Below are 19,257 nucleotides of genomic sequence, written 5' to 3'. Positions count from 1 at the left end.
CATAATGTTGCTGAAATGGAAAATTGTTCAGTGATGTTTTTCTCTGTACCAGCAATGTGCAGGTTCTTAGAGGATGAAAACAATCCTATTTTGTGTGCTACAAACTTTTTTCCTTTTGCTGAGTTATCAAAAGAGGCATCGCGTATCATCGAAGCTAAAAATGAATTTATACTTTCTACTTTTGTACTGAAGTAAAATTCTGAACCTGTACTTGCTTTTACTTGAGTAAAGGAGTTGAGTCAGTACTTCTACTTTTACACAAATATCTCCACTTAACTAAAGAATGTGAGAGCTTTTGGCACCTCTGTTGATCATATATTTGATCACCACACTGGTGAGGAAGAGAGAGGCCAGGAAACTGATAGTGAGGATGTATTAGAGGAAGTGTCAGAATCTGAAGATGATACAGAATATAATCCAGACCATGGTGTAGATGATGCTGGCCCCCCACATTCAACATCGCCTACACCTTCCCCAAACGCCAGCCTCTGCAGGAATGGTAAAAGAAATCAAGGCTGAGAAGAAAGATCACTTGCTACAAGAAAGAGGTGACAAAAGGAAGAGGTGCAGCCTGTGTACACCAAGAGATGTGAAAACAAGCATCATGTTCCATAAATCCATCTATCAACTAACTATGCACCACTTAGTCCTCACTAGGGTCTGTGTGTAATGTGTAATGTGTGCAGGTGCAGACCATTGGATAGTCACCTGAGTCTCATCTACCTGCACCATAAAAGCCAGGCTCAGACCACTACTCGACGCCAGACCGTTGGACAACCTGTTGGTCAGCCCAGGCCTTTGTTCTGCTTTAGCTGCTCTTTCAGTTTTGGTATGGTAACCAGGTTTTCCTTGCGCTTCAGTTCCATGGATGTTCCTACCTGCTCTGTCTGCCTCCAGTCCACCAGTCTTACCCAACCTGGGCCTGCACCTGCTGAGACATCACATGCCTCCTCCATCCCTTCTCCCTCTCTCTCTCTCACCGTCATGTTGTCAGCTATGCCTAGTCCTGCTATCTCTCGGTACTCAGAGTAGCGTTAGTGCTTGTGTGTTACTGTCTGTTTAGATCTGCTGTCAGCATGTTGTCGTGTGAATTTGTTGACATGCTGTGTGCACATTTTGAGCTGTCTTGCCCTTGACTTTCCTAGCTTGGTTGTACCAAGTCATGGTTAGCTTAGCCTTGTAAATGTATTCTGCTTTCGTAAGATTAAGTTTGTCTGGGTGTTTGATAGTCTGCATTTTTATATTTTGTCCTGTCCCGGCTTCCATAGTATTTCCAGTACGCATTTCCCCTCTGATACCCAGTCTCCCTCGAGAGAAATTGGCTTCGTGTCATCCCTCGTGACGTCAGTTCCCCTTCCCCTTCCCCTTCACCCCTACTTGTGATCTTGTGTAAATATTCCTATTGTAAATAAATGTATCGTTTAAAAGTCCTCTCTGCTGTGTCTTTGTCGTCCGCGCTTGAGTCTCCGACCTGCTCTGTGACAACTTGAGATGTGTACAATCTTAGCCATCAGGCATGATTAAATGAAGAGACAGAAGACCATGAGACAGCATCAGTTCAGTTAGAATTTCAACATTGTTAATGTACACACAAATATAACTTTGCAAACACAAGGGAAATAATGAGTGAATACAAATAGAACCTTAAAAGAGGACATGAGAGTGGCAAAGTGACCTGATGTGACTGGGTTGTTGTACTAATGTAATCAGTGCTGTGGATTAGTCCACAAAGAATCTAACAGAACAGGTTAAAACAGAACTAAACACAGGAAGGCTTATTAAAATATAGTCAACTATACTTTAAAATTGGTAAAGAAAATAAAACTCTAGGTTTAAGGCACATAATCTGTCCATTAGTTAAGGATTTAAGCTTAAAAATATACATATAAAACTGTGGACAGCGTTCGTTACAAATTATTCAATACAATGTGTGAAAAAGGACTAATTAATTGGTTACACTGCTCACACCTTATTGCCATATGTATCGCCATTTTAAGAACTTGTCACAGTGGCACTGAGCACAAATCCGGGTTTTCCAGACAAAAAGAAATATGACCATAGCGTGGATTGTGTTTAACGTGTATGAACTGCCATTATGCCTGCATTAACGTCTTCACATGTCTATAAATTCATCTTTCCAGACACAATATCTTCATATAAAGCTATAGTCAGGTGAATATAGTCCTTCTGAGAGATATCTAAGAAATACAAAGGATCATGTGTGGTTTCTGGATTAAAACCTTCCTGGACCAGTTTCACCTTCTGCTGCTTGAACGTCTCCGTCACATCCAGAGAGATCTGAAAAAAGGCAGATATACAAAAAACCAAAATGACTTTACATTTAAAAATACTGAAGGTAATGAATACCTGCATGCCTTACCTGTATTCTGAGAAGCCAGGGCCAGGCGTATGCCGGAAGTGTCTTCACCAAATGGTTGTACAGCTTTTTTCCATCTAATTTGTGATCCTGTTTTAACACGATTGCAGCCATACCTGCTCGACCTTCATATCCTGCATATCCACATTAGAAAAAGTCACCAAGTCAAAGTGTTAGACCAAGATCAAAATAATCATAATACCTTTATTATCTTGCCTTAATTTGTCAGTGCTGCTCACTTGATTTGTCCAATTCTGACTGCTGAAGCTTAAGAGCTACATGTAAGCTTGAGTTAAACTTTAGCAACAATTCTGGGTTTCACATTAAACAACGCTGTGGCCCCAAAGTAATGTCAAATGAACAAAATCAACAACACACTTACAGATCAGACACTGCAAACTAAGCAGTACCATAAATCACAGTGTAACACTCACATTCCACAGACCTGGTATAGTGACTCCGTAGACATTGACCTCCTGGATAAAGTCTAGAAGACCTAAAACCTCTGACACCTCTGTGGTGGATACATTCTCTCCTTTCCACCTGTCAAACACAATGTTAGATGCAGTTAAACGTGAAGTAACTGATTTTTTTTGTCATGTACAAAACCAATGTGAGCTGCAGATTTGGCTGATCATTCTTTGTATATTCATCACTACCAGAGACATATTTCATACTGTAACCCTATTCTCACATCACATTTGATACAGTATTCTATGTAGCCACACATAGTACACTGTACTTGTGAACACAAAATTGAGATTCAATAGTAGCACAGATCACTATGCGCATGTGGCCTGTGTATAAACAAACTATTACTAATACTACTACTACTCATAATAAGAATAATAATAACAATAATTCATACGATTTCAGATTTTGGTGAATAAAAGTTCAGTTCTTATATAAAGGTCATCATAATGGTGGGGTGTCCTTGTAATCTAAGTTCGAACCGCAGAATGTGTGACAGATTCATATCCTAGAAGACAGAAAAAATTTAATTTGGCTATATCATGCCACTTAATTTTACAGTATAAGACACATAAATGAGCCATAAACAAAGCCAGAGGGTGTGAGAGCTTGTATATTCACAGGAGGATGACAAGTGCTGACTGATGCAGATAAGTTCATTACTTAGATGCGCATGCACATGCGGTGTAAGCTTCTTTTTTTCTTAATTTTTCTGCTTCTTCAGTCATGTCAGGTCTTTCCAGCACATGGTATATTCTTTTGACTGTGAGAGTTTGTTGACAAATTGACCTTTGCCTGAATCTGCTGAATTAATTGGCCTGAATTTGATCAATCATCATTACTCTGAACATGTATCAGATTCACCATGATTAAGAACAACTTTGGTTTGATGGCTGGTGGAGCTGCTTTGAAATCAAACCACCACTGTTTTTGACACAGTGTTGATAGACAAAGACGATAATACTTTACTTAATGGGTGCAACAGAATCAAATTTCTTCAAAAGTTCCTTATAATTTCCTGGAAAAAAATGCAGTTTAGATGCAAACTGATCTCACTGACATAACAGCGGAAAAGGTTTCCTGTTAAGTATGACACCAACACTTTAATTGTAAATCCTCGTTTTAAAAAAACAAAAACAAAAAACAAGCCAAGTAAAATGCAAATTCCTTAGCAACATTGTCTCAGGACAGTTATAGTTATACAGACAGTAATGGTACCTGAAAGTGTCTCCAATGCGGTCATTGAAGTAAAGAAAATCCCTGTGATCATGGAGCAGGAGGTCTCCAGTGTTGAAATAGACATCCCCAGCTTTAAACACATCCCGAAGCACTTTCTTCTCAGACTGGAACTTGTTCCCAGCATAGCCCAGGAACTGGTTCATAGCTGTCAGAGGAGCTACCAGGATTCCTGCCTCTTCTGTGCATGGGAAAGGGATGTACATTTAGTAAACACATCTTGTCACTACATATAGCTACACAGCACAGACAGAATGACCTTCATGTTTAAGGATTTGTGATTCATTTACTTGCTTGTGCTCGTATGCATCTTCCAGAGTCTGTTCGGACTGGCTCTTGTGTTTGTGGATCATATCTCAAGAGCTCAAAGGGCATAGAAAGCTGAAAAAGAACACATGACAGTAGTTGATGAGACACTGCTTAAGCCACTGGAGTGATGCCTTATAGTTGTGTCTACTGTTCTTTTGTCTGCATGGTGTAGCAATAGCTAGGAGCACTGGTTCACCATTGATTGGATCTTACAGATACTTAATTTTCATAGTTTAATTGTAGCAACTGGACTTGCACTAATGTCAGCGCTGGCATGAAGTCCTCGTTTGATGGCTGCATGGGAACTGGATGTAGGCTGGGGCCAACGGAATTATGGCATCCAGCACTGCCGGCATGATCCGGCTCAGTGATGGCTGGGAAATGCTGCATGTGTCTCCAACCTCACGCTGGAAAGCACCAGTGGCCAAAAATCCCTTAATGCTTTCTATTTGTAGTTTCACTATTATACCACTAGATTACGTGCATAAGCATGGTCAGTGTTGTATATAGTATATTTACGCATATTCCTAAGTATAAGTACAAGTTGATAAATGCCATACTTTGTGTGAGAATGTTTGTATGCACTCATCACACACAGCACTGCATATGCACTGATGATAAATGAGGCCCCAGGAGCTGAGAGAGGAGCTAGATAAGATTTGGAAACTGAAGGCCTCTGTGGTCCCAGTGGTGGTTGGTGCACTCGGGGCTGTGACCCCAGATTATTGTGGACAGCTACCAAAAGCACCTAATGGAGGTGAAAATGGCCAAGGGACATTTAACCAAATATTAGCATTGCTGTAAGTACATTTTTGACCAAGCAAATTTGGTTATACTTCCAAACACAAAGGATGGAAAATGGAAAGGAAAGGAAAGGAAAGGAAAGGAAAGGAAAGGAAAGGAAAGGAAAGGAAGAAAGTCAATTATTGATATCTAAAATGATTCACATGACAGTCATGAGAGCTGAAAAAGTTGCTAGAATTTTCCCTCTAATCAGTTTTGATAGACTCTGACAGACTGCAAATACAAGACCTAATAGACTTTTTGCAATACCAGCATAACTAAACTCAAGAGCAAATTGACTGAACTTCTCACAACTTTGCAGGCACTGGTAAATTTAAGACATGGGCATTATATATACTTTTATGTTTCAAATATGACAAAGCACTAACTTACACAAACAAACAATATGATGAAATGCAGAGTGAGTGAGGTCCACAGGAAACATGACAAATAATTTGCTGCTGACCTTGTTGAAGTAGCTCGCCCTTCCAATTGGTCCGACCTCATCAGTGTAGTTGAGAAAGCCAATGCTGGCTTCAGTCAAGCCATAACCTTCTCTGATCTTGTTTATACCAAAGCGTGCAATAAACTCCTTCCAAACATCTGACCTGAGACCACTTCCTGCGGCCATCCGAACACAGTGAGCTCGCTCCTCTGGAATCTGGAGACAGGAAAAGACTTTGATTTCAAGGCAACATTTAACTATTTAAATGAACAGTCCTACACTTGTGGAAATACTGGTTTGTGCACTTGAGAGGAACTTTGTCAAATCCATCTTTGTGTGTCTTTTACGGAGATGGCTCGGCACGTATTTAGCCTGGCACTGACCAGAACAGAAGAACTGAAAGCAGGGAGAAACTAAGGTGAGTACCAAGGTGCCAACCTATATTTAAACCCTCGAAGCACACCATTTTTATATGTTGTATGAATATATAAAGTTTGACCATTTTTTAAATTTGGCTGCTAAACCATACTTTAGGTGCTGCAAGGTGGCTCGGTGGTTAGCACCATTTCCTCACAGCAAGAAGGTCGCCGGTTCGCGTCCTGGTGAGGACACCCGGGATCTTTCTGCGTGGAGTTTGCATGTTCTCCCAGTGCAGCGTGGATTCTCTCCGGGTTCTCCAGCTTCCTCCCACACAGTCCAAAAACATGTTGAGGTTAATTGGTGATTCTAAATTGTCCATAGGTGTGAATGTGAGTCTGCTTGGTTGTCTGTCTCTAAATGTGGCCCTGTGATAGACTGGTGACCTGTCCAGGGTGTCCCCTGTCTTCACCCTAAGTCAGCGGTGTATTATATAAGAGGTATATTATATCAGGTAAAGCATATTCATTTATCAGATTAGGAAACACACATCTCCCGCGGGCCACATAAAATGATGTGGCGGGCCAAAATTGGCCCGTGGGCCAGAGTTTGAACCTATTGTGTAGAGAAAGCAAACCATGAAGCTAGAATACTATTCTGGATCATGCCTGAGGCATATCATTTAAAGGAAAAGGGCACTGTCTTTGAGTCTAGTACCTAGTTTTTTTAAAAACATTGATCTGTAGCATAACAGACATTTAGTGAGAAAAATGTCCTGGCTCCAAACTTTCACACCACATTATATCTATCTTTATATACAATGCGTTTTAATTCAGGATGTAAAAAATGAGAAGTTTAAAATATTGTCAGTCTTACTATGGGATGCTTGAGAAGGTATCGACAGAGCTCTCCGATGTACTGCACGACAGTGACATTGTGTTTCACGCAGTCCTTCCAAAACTGCCTGGCAGAGAACTTCTTTTTTAAGACACATGTTGCACCTACGATTTAAAAGAGAAGATAGTGACAAGATGGAAAGGCAAATGGTAAGTGACAGAGTCAGTACAAAGTATTTGTAACTGAGCTGTTGTGAGAAATTTCCCATTCTTTGTTTAGGGGCTGCAAGGTGGAGCGGTGGTTAGCACCGTCGCCTTGCAGCAAGAAGGTTGCTGGTTCACGTCCCCGTGAGGACACCGGGATCTTTCTGCGTGGACCTGTCCAGGGTGTCCCCTGCCTTCGCCCTAAGTCAGCTGGGATAGGCTCCAGCCCCCCGCGACCCTCGTGAGGATTAAGTGGTGTATAGATAATTGATGGCTGTTTTAGCCTTTTCTCTTGGTATGTGAGGAAATGGGAATTCCTTAAAAGGCCTACAAAAAGGATATCTGACATCATGCTGTTTTCCGTCAGTGTTTGTTCTTTAACTTATAAAGTACTAAAAGTTACGGAATTGTATACGTCTGTCAGGACGTCTCTGTGGGAAAACACACCTAGCTGAAAAATTGCCATGCAAAGTGAATTATAGTTGAAGTAAATGATAAAATATAAGCTGTTTCATAGTTCATAGAGCCCTAGTTCCTTGGGCATGTTTTCAATGTATTTTGTCAGTTTTTGAGCAGAATAATGCAAGAAGTACCACACCAAACGTCATGGACTTCTGGTTGCAAGTGTAATACCGGGAAAGGAAGTACCCATTGAAGACTGGGGCACATCCAGAAAAAATTCTTAAGGATACCGAAAAAATACAAGAACGGGTTTTGGTTTCTAGAGGGTGGCATGCCTAAAGTATTTCTTGGTGAACAACAGTCAAGTGCAGTGACTTTTGGCCAAGCATTTAGCCATTACATGGTGATCTAGGCAAGCAGCACTAGGCTATGGTCAAATACATAAATTGTTGCTTGTTAAGTGGTCTTTCTAGACTTGTTAGAAATCAAACGTTCCAGGAGTGAATTAACTAAAATAATAATGTGATTTGTACACATAGCAGATCTAATTTTTCTTGTCGGTATGTGACATATTTCCTTCAAAGTATAGCATAGATAAATATTAATTTAATGGATATTTCCATTTTAAAAAACGGTGTGACAGCCCCTTTAAATTTTTTGGTCTACTTGCTGCTCTGTTCTGTTTGTAGGTGGAGGCTGGTAGACACTGGTAGTAAAATGAATGCTCAAAAAAAACATATGTAGAAAATTGAGGTTAAATTCTACACTTAAGTACAGCTGTTCTTACCAAGTTGTATGCATCCTCCAATCCCCAACAGGGAAGCAGACATGTGGTAAAGAGGGAGAGTGATGTAGATGATGTCATCAGATGTGGCTCCACACATGTGAAAGAATGCCATACTCGCAATGGCTTTCAGGTGACCTACACGGGCTGCCTTGGAGAGACCTGGAAGAGAATGGCACCAATTGGTATACATACAGTATATGCCATGTATTTACAAGTTAAAATAAAGTTACAATTAGTGCATTCCATAGCCTTTTTTTTTTTTTTTTTTTTTTAATTAGTCTATGGCAAGACAGCAATATATGTATCACAAACTCAATGGACATGTGCTGTGACGCATTAACTTTGCTTTGTGGATGTTCTTCTAAGTGTTCTTGTAGTTCACTTGATTCATTTAAGCAAAAATATTAGCTTAACTTGTTAAGTAGTATAAACAACTACAAATAACAACAACAGTGTTTATTACTAGTGTCTATTACGTTTTTCCAAAATGGCGGACTTCCTGTTGGATGTACGATGTGGGCACTTCGACGTTTTTGTGCGTCCCGACCTGCTCCATATGCCTACCAAATTTCGTAGCTCTAGGCCAAACGTGCTTCCGACAGCAGTCCATTGAAATTTTCTAGGGGGTGCTGTGGAGCCATTTTGCCATTGACATGCCCAGTTCCTTTGAAATATCAAATTTTTCGCCAGTCCTGATGTGTGTGCAAATTTTCATGAGTTTTTGAGCATGTGTTGGCCGTTTTGATGGGACAAGAATAATAATTCCTTGCATTCCAGTAGGGTCCTACGCACTTTCAGCGCACGGGCACTAATAATAAATAACTACCCATTGCTCATGATGCAAGAACCAATCTTCATTAAACATCCTGTGGTGTGTCCTGTACATGTGACACTGTCAATCGAAAAAACGGTTTATTGATGCTAAGAAGTTGAATTTTGAGCGATTGAGCAGCTTCCTTCTAATGGTGCAACCGTTGTTTGTTTGTTTAATTGATTTAATTGAAGAAATACTGTAGATTAGATATGGTTTTTGTGCAGTGTAAAAGCCCATTCCCACTGCACACATCATTTACCACATACAATAGCAGGCAAAATAACAGCTAAGGGTCCAGCTAATTAGACTGATCCTAATGGATGTGGGGCATTTGTAATGTCAGAATGTCAAAATCTAGGATTTGTCCACTTGGAATATGGTGTCGCCATTGAGGGCAAAGAAAATGGTTAATAGCCAAACAAATTTCACAACTTGTGTCACATGTGGCAGACAAACTATGAGATCCTGTCCTGTTATTTGATAGTTTTGTAAAAACTGACAGAATACATTGTTCATACAGTACCTGTGGTGCCTGAAGTAAAAATGAAGAGGAAGTTTGACATAATGTCAACTTTAGGGAGGTCACTTAAGGCTTCTCCAGAGATGTTTTCCACCTTGTCCAGTAAACTTTTGAAGTCTTCAGAGGGTGATGAATGATCCACTACCCACATACCCACATTGTCCTTCTTCAGATCAGGAAGGACCTCCTCCACTGAACACACCAAATCTGCAGAAAAAGTCACAGTGGATCGTCTCACCGTTGCAACGAACAGGTACAGAGCTAATTCCACTCTCGTCATTTTAGAAGAAGTCGTGCCTTTTTGTTTCCTGCTATGGTGTGAATGTAATGCAGTAAACAGTTGAGTAAAAGAGTAATTCCACCTCAATTAGCCAAATATTTGAAAGAGTTCAAGCCTGACCGCTTCATAGTTATCAGATTGTGTGTGTGTGTGTGTGTGTGTGTGTGTGTGTGTGTGTGTGTGTGTGCATACGTATGTTATTAAGTAAAACGTTTACAATTTTTGGTCAGAGGTGATGTAACTTTGAGGGGGTGGGGTCATGGTAATTTTTTTTTTAAGTGTATGTTGTTTTCTTTGCACCAATCTGTGGACAAATGTTTGAAGTGCCATAACTTTAGAAAAAAAAATAGCTACAGTCCTGAAGTTTTGGCTTATTGATACGTACATATGGTCTTCAATGGTACAGCCCTGAGTGCTTCTGGTAGCACTTCCCATAGTATAATTTGAAGCACTATAAGTTGGAAAACCATGATTTTTCTTTTAGCCCAGTAACAATATTCTATAACTCTTGCAGCTGGGACTACTATTGGAGTGGTTTAATATTGGCCATATATTTACAAAATTTAAATTGATATCATTTTAAATTTGAATAAATAATTTGAATATTAGGCACTGTCCCCTCGCAGCGAGAAGATCCCTGGTTCGCGTTCCAGTTAGGACGCGTGGCATCTTTCTTTGTGGAGTTTGCATGTTCTCCCTGTGCAGCGTGGGTTCTCTTTGGGTTCTCTGGCTTCCTCACACAATCCAAAAAACATGTTGAGATTAACTGGTGATTCTAAATTGTCCGTAGGTGTGAATGTGAGTGTGCTTGGTTGTCTGTCTCTAAGTATAGCCCTGTGATAGACTGGTGACCTGTCCAGAGTGTCCCCTGCCTTCACCCTGAGTTGGCTCCATACTCTACATATTTACAGCTTCTGTTGGTGCCAATCACAGGAACAAATCCATGCTTATATGGTGAAAAATCAAGTAGACAAAAACATTGACAATTTTTTGGCCAACTTTGCACCATCATATAACTGGTTTGTATTATTCTATCAATGCAGGGTTGTACCATATGTGCACATCAACGAGTCTGTGAGATTTCAGGACTGCAGCTACTTTATTTCTCAAGTGATGGCATTTCAAACAATGCTCCACAGATTGTCAAGAAGAAAACAAAAATCAACACGACCCCAAGTGCTCAACGAATTTTTAACTCAAAAAACGAATATCAGAATCAGAATCAGAAAAAAACTTTATTTATCCCCGAAATATTACCTCCAGATTTTCCTCATCGTCAACTCAGTGTTCACCACTTCAAATAAAAATCAGTCAAATGGAAGATGGTGCTGTGGTCACGACTACACGCATCCTGATTGGGTTTGTTTATTTTTTTATTGTTTGTTTGTTTTTGCAGCCAATCCCATTTATGGCAGGGGGAACTATGAAAAGTGTGTGAAGAGCTCCTGAAGTGAGTGGCACACTGTGGAGCCTGAGAACAGCTTCCTACCTGCTCCCACTACCAGCGTCTCGGCGCCACAGATGCGGATGCAGTGCAGCAGCGGTCCGGCTTTCAGGTGGCCGTTGAGGAAAGCCACCTCGCAGCCCAGCTTACACAGCCCCAGCCACACAGCCACGAAGTCCGGTTCGTTGCTCATCAGCAGGGCAACAATGTCTCCTTGTTTCAGAGAGCCCTCCGTCCTTAATGCGTTCGCAAACCGGTTACTTCTCCTGTCCACATCCCGGTATGTCAGAGTCTGGTTTTCGAAGATAATAAAAGGTTTGCTCGGGTTCTTCCTCGCTTGGTGGAGAAAGTTGTCGAGGTATGTAGTGATTCCTTGCCGCATACGAGCTCGCATCGTCTTTGTGTACCTCCGTAGTTTCAAGTAATAAAATAAATCATCCCAGAAAAAGGGATAAGTATTTCTCTGGAAGAAAAGGAGAGCCAGCAAAGTTGCTAAAACACTGCCAAACACCACAGTAATCATCTTCACGTAGAAACGCCACACCTCACTGTCGCGCATGCCCAGAGAGAACGTACACAGCAGCGCAGCAGCAGCCAATGAGCGGTGGCCGCAGCAGCCAATGAGCGATGAGCCGCATCCTGCCAGGACTCCAGCTGCCAGGACCCACTGGGCAACCTCACCTACTCTGGATGAAATTCACTTCATCCTAACTGAAACTGCATTTCCTCCCCTTGAATGGGGATTATCTAAAACACACTGAAGAGTGTGCAGATCAAAACAAAAGGCTTAGTGTTTTACACCAACTAAGTCTGCCTAGTGCTTAGAGGTCTGTGCTGCTGTGGTCATCAGCAGCAGCAGCATTGACTCCTGGGTAACACATAGTGTTTATGAACATGGATAAAACCACTATTTTATTCAAAAACATGTAAAAAATATGAAGTATATGTAAATTAGAACTATATGTGACTACTATACTGCTGCTTCTGTGGCAGGTGACCACAGAGAGCACAAGGACACTGAATGGAGGTGGACAGCAGCCAGCCTGAAGATGGACTGATGTTCTCTGAGACCTTGTTCTTAAGATGTGCTGTCTGACCTGTAGGAATCAAATGTGTTTACAGATGAGTGCTATGTGGTAGCAGAGTTAACATAATTTTCTGCCATCTTAACTTTTGTTCATAGCTCCAGTTATCATGTTGTTATACTGTTATTATTATTACTATTAAATGGACTGCACTTGCATAGCGATTTTCTACCTTAGCGGCACTCAAAGCACTTTACAATGTTTTTTCATTCACCCATTCACACACACATTCATACAATGGCGACAGAGCTGCCATGCAAGGTGCTGCCAACTGAATGTAATGTTAACTGAAAAGCCCCAAAAACCTACCCATCAGTAGTATAATACTCAATACTCTTTTGTAAAAGTCACAGTGCTGGCATGTCTGTTTTGTTGTTGCTTTTATTATCGGTATGCAACTTTCTTATTTTTGGGAGCATCCTTCAGTATTTCCCTCAGTGCCATGCCACGCCTCTTTTAGTCTAGTGGTGAGTGTGTGTGTGTGTGTGTGACTGCATTTGCCGTATGTGTATGTGTATGCATGGAGGGTGGGAGGGACGGGTTTATTTTATTTTTAAAATGTTGTAATGTTTTTAAATGATGTCATGTTTTTTAATGCTATGTTGTTTTTAAATGCTGTAAAGCACGTTGTGTTGTTGTAGTATATGAAAAGTGCTATATAAATAAAATTTGATTGATTGATTGATTGATTGATATTTTCTAACATATCCATCCAAGTTATATTCAGAACTCAACATTATCAAAATGCAAAGTGACTGCTGGGAAGAAGGTGTCTTGCAGAGAGAAAGAATGAATGAAGATGTCACAAATTCAACAGATGGCCAAATTATTTCATCATATTATGTCATTTATTTCAAAGCATTTGCACAAAAAACTATAATGAAAAACAAAATCCCAAAAAGTAGATAGAATCCAATGGTCATCGTGTATTGTCACCCTATTAGGGAACAAGTGTGCAGAGACTATTCCAACAGAAGGATAAAAATACTATTCAAGAAAATCGATGAATTTGGTGTATTCAGGCCAGCACAAAATGTATCACTTTCACATTAAAGCGAAGGAATTATGAGTCGCCTACATTTTAGGGGCTATTGTTAGAAGCAATGTAGCTTCGCGGTTAGCATTTGCATTTGTGCATTTTAACCCATACCTGTTCATTAGGTTAAGTGTTGCGTTTGTCCATTATGAGCCAATGTAAATGCATGTGTTGGTGGACTAGTTAGTTTTGCACATGCTTAGCAGCATCTCCCATATCAGGTTACACATATCAGGTTAATCACTCCTTATCATGTTCCTTACCATTTAGTCACATACTAATGAAGAAGTTTGTACACAAACCATGATCTTTTCTTAAACCTGGTCATGTAGTTTTGGTGTCTAAACTTAACCAAGTACTTCTGTAGCCTAAACATAAGCTAAAATTAACTAAAAACGGCAACTGAAAAATCCACTACACATTGGTCGCTGGCAGAACTCAAATCCAGTCTCCTGGATGAAAGGTCTGTGGTTTATACCTCATCCACACCCCCAGCTTCACTATGTGTACTTTGTTGCTCTTTTTATGTGTAGCCTATAAGGAACTTACTAGTCATTGCATGAAACTTGTGAGCTGCAAAAGGTACATGCAAGTAGACAGGAAAAAAATAGGCCAAAATAAGTCGGCAGCTCAAAATTTAACAGTCTTTTAATGTAAAACTAATACATTTTTGTACTGTAGACCAATGTAGCCATTACACATTTTGGTGTGAGACTGTGTTGGAATATCTGTTAATCTTAGGAACATCTAAAGCATCAATTTTAGAGAAAATATTTTCAGTAATCATATAAATACACAATTCTAGTACTCAGGCAGATTAGTAAGCAAAGCAATTTACAGAGAAACGTAGCAGAGAACAAAAGTTTGCAAGCTTTCATAATTATTCAATTCTAAACCAAATGCCACATTTGTCTTGCTTTCAAGTTTTGACAATAAGGCACTGGGTGATGTTATCATTATTACATCATAACAGATCAAACTACATACACTGGGTTACAAACAGTTCAGATAGGCTCAGAATAGCTCGATTTCAGGCCATTCAGAATGCTAGGAGAAAAAAAAGGGGGGGGGGGGGGGGGGGGGGTTATTTTGTAGAAATATCTGACCATTTTGTATTACAAATTACTAATGTCTACTCTTCCTGTTAAAATTGGTCTTTCCAAAGCCAAAGTCCAGCTTAAGCTTACATGTCATTGGATATGTTGTGCTCTTTAAATGATACAGTAACAGAGTCCTACAACATTTTATTGGCTAGCTACTGTTGTACAGATGACTGAAGTGGTTACTGTGAGACAAGATCAGGATGTAATAATAAATGGTAAATGGTCCGTACTTGTCTGGTGTCTTTTTAACCTGAGCTACAATGTGTTTCTCATTCACCCATTCCTGCCCACATTCACACACCAGTGGCACAGCTGCCATGCAAGGTGCTCACCTACCAGTGGGAGCAGTTTGAGAAGCAGTGTCTTGACCAAGGACACTTTGAGACATGGAGAGGTCAGGAATCAAACCGCCAACCTCAAGATTAGTAGACAACCCGATTCATCACCTGAACCACGGCTGTCCAAATGCTGATGGTATTATAAAGTTCTCATCACACTTAGAACACATATTTTGTTGGATTCTTTAGTATATATATTGTCACTCGTAAAAACTCTTCACAAAGGTCACAAATCCTCATGACAGAATGAAATCACACATCTGCAACCACCATTTTACCCCTCTGTATCTGTATGGTACAGAACCCAATGCTTTCCATTAGAGAGAAAGAGAGTGTAGGTTTTTTTGTCAGTCAAAACAGCATAGTATTATACATACGAAGAGGCGATTGGTGAAGCACCTGTGCCCCATTTTAGATGACTATGTGTGCAGTATGGGAAAAAAACAACAACATTTTGAGTGAATTTACAAATGCTGTCACACAGATGTCCTTAACATACGGCTAAGAACAAATCACAATGAGTCAGACCACCTTTACAAGTGATTTGGGTGATCTAAACACATTCAGATTGCATTGTGTTCAGCTGGAATTTACAATGTATTTTACCTGATCCAGATCAGATATCCAAATACAGTTCACGTGCTAACACAGAGAAGAAACGTGATCTCAGTGAAGATGGGCCCCAGGGCAGTAACCCGGTTTCAAATATGGTCTTGGCTTCACTCCCCTGAATAATGCTACCCACACCTTTCATGGTCATTTAAAATGAATAGGAATGACTTAGCAAGACAGATAAAATAGTCATCAAGACACATCATAAACTTAAGTTTTTGCAGAAAACTGAGATCAGGTTCCCTTTGTGAACAGTGTTCAGTGTAGGGACAAACATCCAGCTCAGAGGAGCTACTGTGAAGAACAAAGTTGTCTCAGATAATGATGCACTGAGCAGTATGTACGACTGATATTTATGAAAGTTTATTTTACCTTTCGTGGGAAATTGCGGACAATCATCGGGAATATTTTAACAGTGAGAAAGGGCTCAGCTTGGAGCTTCATGGACTATGCTGATAAAAGTAGTAAATGGCACTTGTACCTTTGGTTAACTTAAATACTATCCAAAAGTGACTGACTGCATTTGATGTCATTACTAGGTGTACACCAAAAGGACTGTCAGAACCCTGACATGAATGTTTGATATTTGAAAGAACTGTTAATACTCATCCAGTTAACCACTTTCTAAAACTGCAAAAATAGAGATGTAAAGTGCTAACATCATTTAACAGCATCCTAAACCATCTCTCAGACAATGGCTGTGTGCATCATATTTCTGAAACGTTTTGAATCAAATGTGGCAATCTTAGGTCACAATGCTAGGCTACTGTTTGTGTGTACAAATAAGTACAGCAGCCTATTGAAGACATGTGTTAGTGCAGTTTGCTTTGTTAAGACCAAAAGATGCAAAAGCACATTGAGTATTGGGGAGAGATCAGGCAGGCAGTCAGAAGGAGATTATGACAGCAAGTGTTTCAGGTCACTTTTGAGAGTGGCCATTTGGAAGTGGCAGGAACACTGCCTTTAGCAGCAGTTGTACAACACATAATTAGAACTGCTTCATTCAAAGCATATGGAGAACTTACCTGCTAGACATGTGGAATGACTTCATCAGGGTTAAAGCAACTGTTGACAAACTATTTTAGCCTAAAAACTAACCCCCAAATGTATATATCCACTTTAAATGATGATACATAATTACAATGATAGTGTCAAAGATAACAAGAAAACAAGTAAAAGTACGTCATAGGTATAAAGTGAGCCTGTTTGTAAAAGATCCAGTGCTGGAGTCACAGACTGGAGGTGAGACCTGGTCTCAGTTTAGAGTCTCTCCCCCATTATTCACTGTCCAGCTCTTTGAGCTCTGAGGAAGGACTCTCTCTGGCTGGCAGGAGGTCGTAGTGACAGGGGATACGGCTGTTTTTTGGTAGATCATATGGATCCTGCCCAAACTGTGCATGGCTGTTGCCTTCTCCAGTGGGCTGGATCGTACTTACAGTTGGTTCTGAAATCAAAGACAAATGAATTGGCATTTGCAGGAACAATAGTAAAGCATAAATCTGTAAACCTAAAGGAACAGTCCAATATTCTGGAAAATTTCAAAGCTCATTTTAATTTATAGCTTATTTGAATAAACTTTACACAAGTAATTTTACTTCTACTTTCAGTGCTCTTTCCATTTCTGATAAAGAAAAAGCCTTAACCTGCAGAACCGTGGCAAGTTCTACAAGATGCTGAATGACCTACTTGCCAAGTAGCTTGAAAAACTGAGTGCAAGTGTACAGAGGAGAACTGATACTGTAATCACACTAAATATTGATCTCCATAAGTCTTTTACTCTTTCCTGCACTTCATATGACATTATCAGATATACATAACTGATAAATATAAACTATTAAAGACTTTAAAAAAAAAAAAAAAAAGGATCTCCACTTCACTTCTACTGCTGACAATGTTTGCACAGTAGTCTATTGTATTTACACATTTAAATGTAAAATTATCCATACTCTGATAGAAGATTATATCTAGTTTGCTCAGCCCTAACTGGGGATAGCAGTCAACTGTGAAGCTAATGCAACTGAAGCATACTTCTCAGTAAAGCATTCACAAGGACACCAAATCAAAATCATTTAAGCTTCATACCAACTTCATAGACATTCCGGTTATTAGTCGGGCTGCTGTTGCTAATCTCAGCATACGGTGAATCCCGTCTGGCCGGTGATTTCATTTCCACGTAGCCACATTCTGTGTTTTTTGCTGTCAGCAGGGGAGGGTCCTTTATTGTGGCATATGGATTTTCAGAGCTGCTGAGGGAACAGGAGCTGGCATGGTAGGGTGTGCCCTTCACCAGATCTAGGTAACAGTAACATAGACAGAGGAACCAGTGAGAGATGAATAACAGTTTTAAACAGAGTAGTTCAGGATTTATGCGCAGAACCTACCACCTAAAGATCTTCCCATGTATCTCCTGTCAACTCCAAAGGCTCCTGACATGAAGCAAAATGGAAAAAAGAAGTGAATCAGTAAATGGTACAAGCAAAAATAACATGTGAGACTGCTATGACTGGATTAGGCCAGAGTATTAACTTGTCCCCTCTCCCGTGAATGTTTATATTTCCTCCACTCCTGTTTGTGTGACGTGAGTAACTTGACTCTGAAGCCATGGAGTGCACAAGAGGCCTTATCTTGGGGTATGAGAGACAAACCTAGCTTCATACGCCAACTGGTAATAAAACCTTTAAAGACAACTGGTTTTTGGGAATTCATTTCTTCACCGATTTTTTTCCAAAAGCAGTGGGTGAAGATGCCAGATTCTTTGTTTAACTTAATTTTTTTAAGTAATTTTAAACTTGCTAATTGGCAGATCTTGTCCCTAGTTAGGCATTCAAAGATAACATTTGAAAACAGGTATAAAGAGTTACCAAAGAAACATAGACAGACAACTACTAAAACAGTGATTAAAACAACAATGATCAAAAAGGACAAAAAAAAAAGAAACAGAATGAAAAAATATTCCACATTCAATCGTATAATGGAGTAAAGCTGCTGGCAGCGATGGTCGGGTCCTCACTGTACGATTGTTGGCTGTCGTGCACGTTGGGGTGTGGCGCAAACGTGCTCCAGGCGGGACTCTGATCCGACGTATGGAGTTTCAGGCAAATTGGAGCATGTGCGGTCTAGTTATACTCCACTTCCTGTTTAACGGCGAGATGAGGCAGCATGTGTCACTGTGGCGGCAACGCGCTCTGGCTGGGAGCATGTGTGTGAAGTTTCAGGCAGATCGGAGCACGTACAGGCCTGTTACACAGCACGTGTTTCGGCGAAATTCCATGGGCTATCATTTGCACACCGTCAGACCTTTGGGGAGCGTTTTTATAACTTTAAATGATCATTTCCTGTAGTTTGTGCTGGCCAAATTTCAGATGTGTACAAGATTCCCCCAAGGAGGAGATAGATTTTGAAAATGCGAAAATCGCCAAAATTCTCGCTGTCTTTTTTCAAAAAGACGGACCAAGACTTTTTTGTGCGTCCCGACCTGTTACATATGCCTACTAAATTTCGTAGGTCTAGGCCAAATGTGCTTCCGACAGGACTCTGTTGAAATTTTCTAGGGGGCACTGTGGAGCCATTTTACCATTGACATGCCCAGTTCCTTTAAAACATCAAATTTTTTGACAGTTGTGATGTGTGAGCTAATTTTGATGAGTTTTCAAGCATGTTTAGGCCCTCAAAACTGTGTTTGTTTTTGATGAAAAAGAAAATATGATACTCACAGCAGTTCCAATAGGGTCCTTACACTGTTCGTGCTCGGACCCTAATTAGGGTAGCTCACCAAAATTTGCACGCACATCAGGACTGGCAAAAATTTTGATGTTTTA

General features: G+C 40.2%; 2 protein-coding genes across 3 annotated transcripts in view; both read right to left on the bottom strand.

Annotated features, from left to right (window-relative positions):
• Positions 1-1,548: 1,548 nt before the first annotated feature.
• LOC103364476 (long-chain fatty acid transport protein 6) lies at positions 1,549-11,809 on the bottom strand. Of its 2 annotated transcripts, XM_008291605.1 has the most exons (10): positions 11,311-11,809; positions 9,545-9,748; positions 8,208-8,366; positions 6,855-6,979; positions 5,643-5,837; positions 4,375-4,465; positions 4,067-4,265; positions 2,823-2,920; positions 2,381-2,511; positions 1,549-2,298 (listed from the first exon to the last, which is right to left on the bottom strand). In XM_008291605.1, exons 1-10 carry the CDS (start codon positions 11,786-11,788, stop codon positions 2,122-2,124), a joined length of 1,857 nt encoding a protein of 618 aa, XP_008289827.1. In that variant the 5' UTR covers positions 11,789-11,809; the 3' UTR covers positions 1,549-2,121. The 2 variants fall into 2 exon arrangements, with proteins under 2 accessions (XP_008289827.1, XP_008289828.1); XM_008291606.1 differs by lacking the exon at positions 1,549-2,298 and having other exon boundaries at positions 2,387-2,511; positions 2,812-2,920.
• Positions 11,810-13,176: 1,367 nt separating this feature from the next.
• megf10 (multiple EGF-like-domains 10) overlaps positions 13,177-19,257 on the bottom strand; it is a 71,485-nt gene continuing 65,404 nt past the window's right edge. The window contains exons 23-25 of the mRNA XM_008291603.1: positions 17,821-17,865; positions 17,522-17,731; positions 13,177-16,883 (exon numbers count right to left, since the gene is read on the bottom strand). Of these exons, the coding sequence (XP_008289825.1) occupies positions 16,717-16,883; positions 17,522-17,731; positions 17,821-17,865 (422 nt within the window). The 3' untranslated portion in view covers positions 13,177-16,716. The remainder of the gene's footprint in view (positions 16,884-17,521; positions 17,732-17,820; positions 17,866-19,257) is intronic.

The sequence above is a fragment of the Stegastes partitus genome, unplaced genomic scaffold (genome assembly GCF_000690725.1).
Source record: "Stegastes partitus isolate 25-593 unplaced genomic scaffold, Stegastes_partitus-1.0.2 Scaffold751, whole genome shotgun sequence".
NCBI classification, from domain to species: Eukaryota; Metazoa; Chordata; class Actinopteri; family Pomacentridae; genus Stegastes; species Stegastes partitus.
Note: the sequence above shows the minus strand (reverse complement) of the source record. Positions and strands in the feature narration are given on the sequence as shown.

Coding starts and splice junctions, on each gene's coding strand:
- LOC103364476 (XM_008291605.1), bottom strand. CDS start 11,788: ATGATTACTGTGGTGTTTGGCAGTGTTTTAGCAACTTTGCTGGCTCTC. Junction 2,921..4,066: donor CGCATTGGAGACACTTTCAG/GTACCATTACTG, acceptor TGTGTTTGACAG/GTGGAAAGGAGAGAATGTAT. Junction 2,512..2,822: donor CTACGGAGTCACTATACCAG/GTCTGTGGAATG, acceptor GTGGATATGCAG/GATATGAAGGTCGAGCAGGT.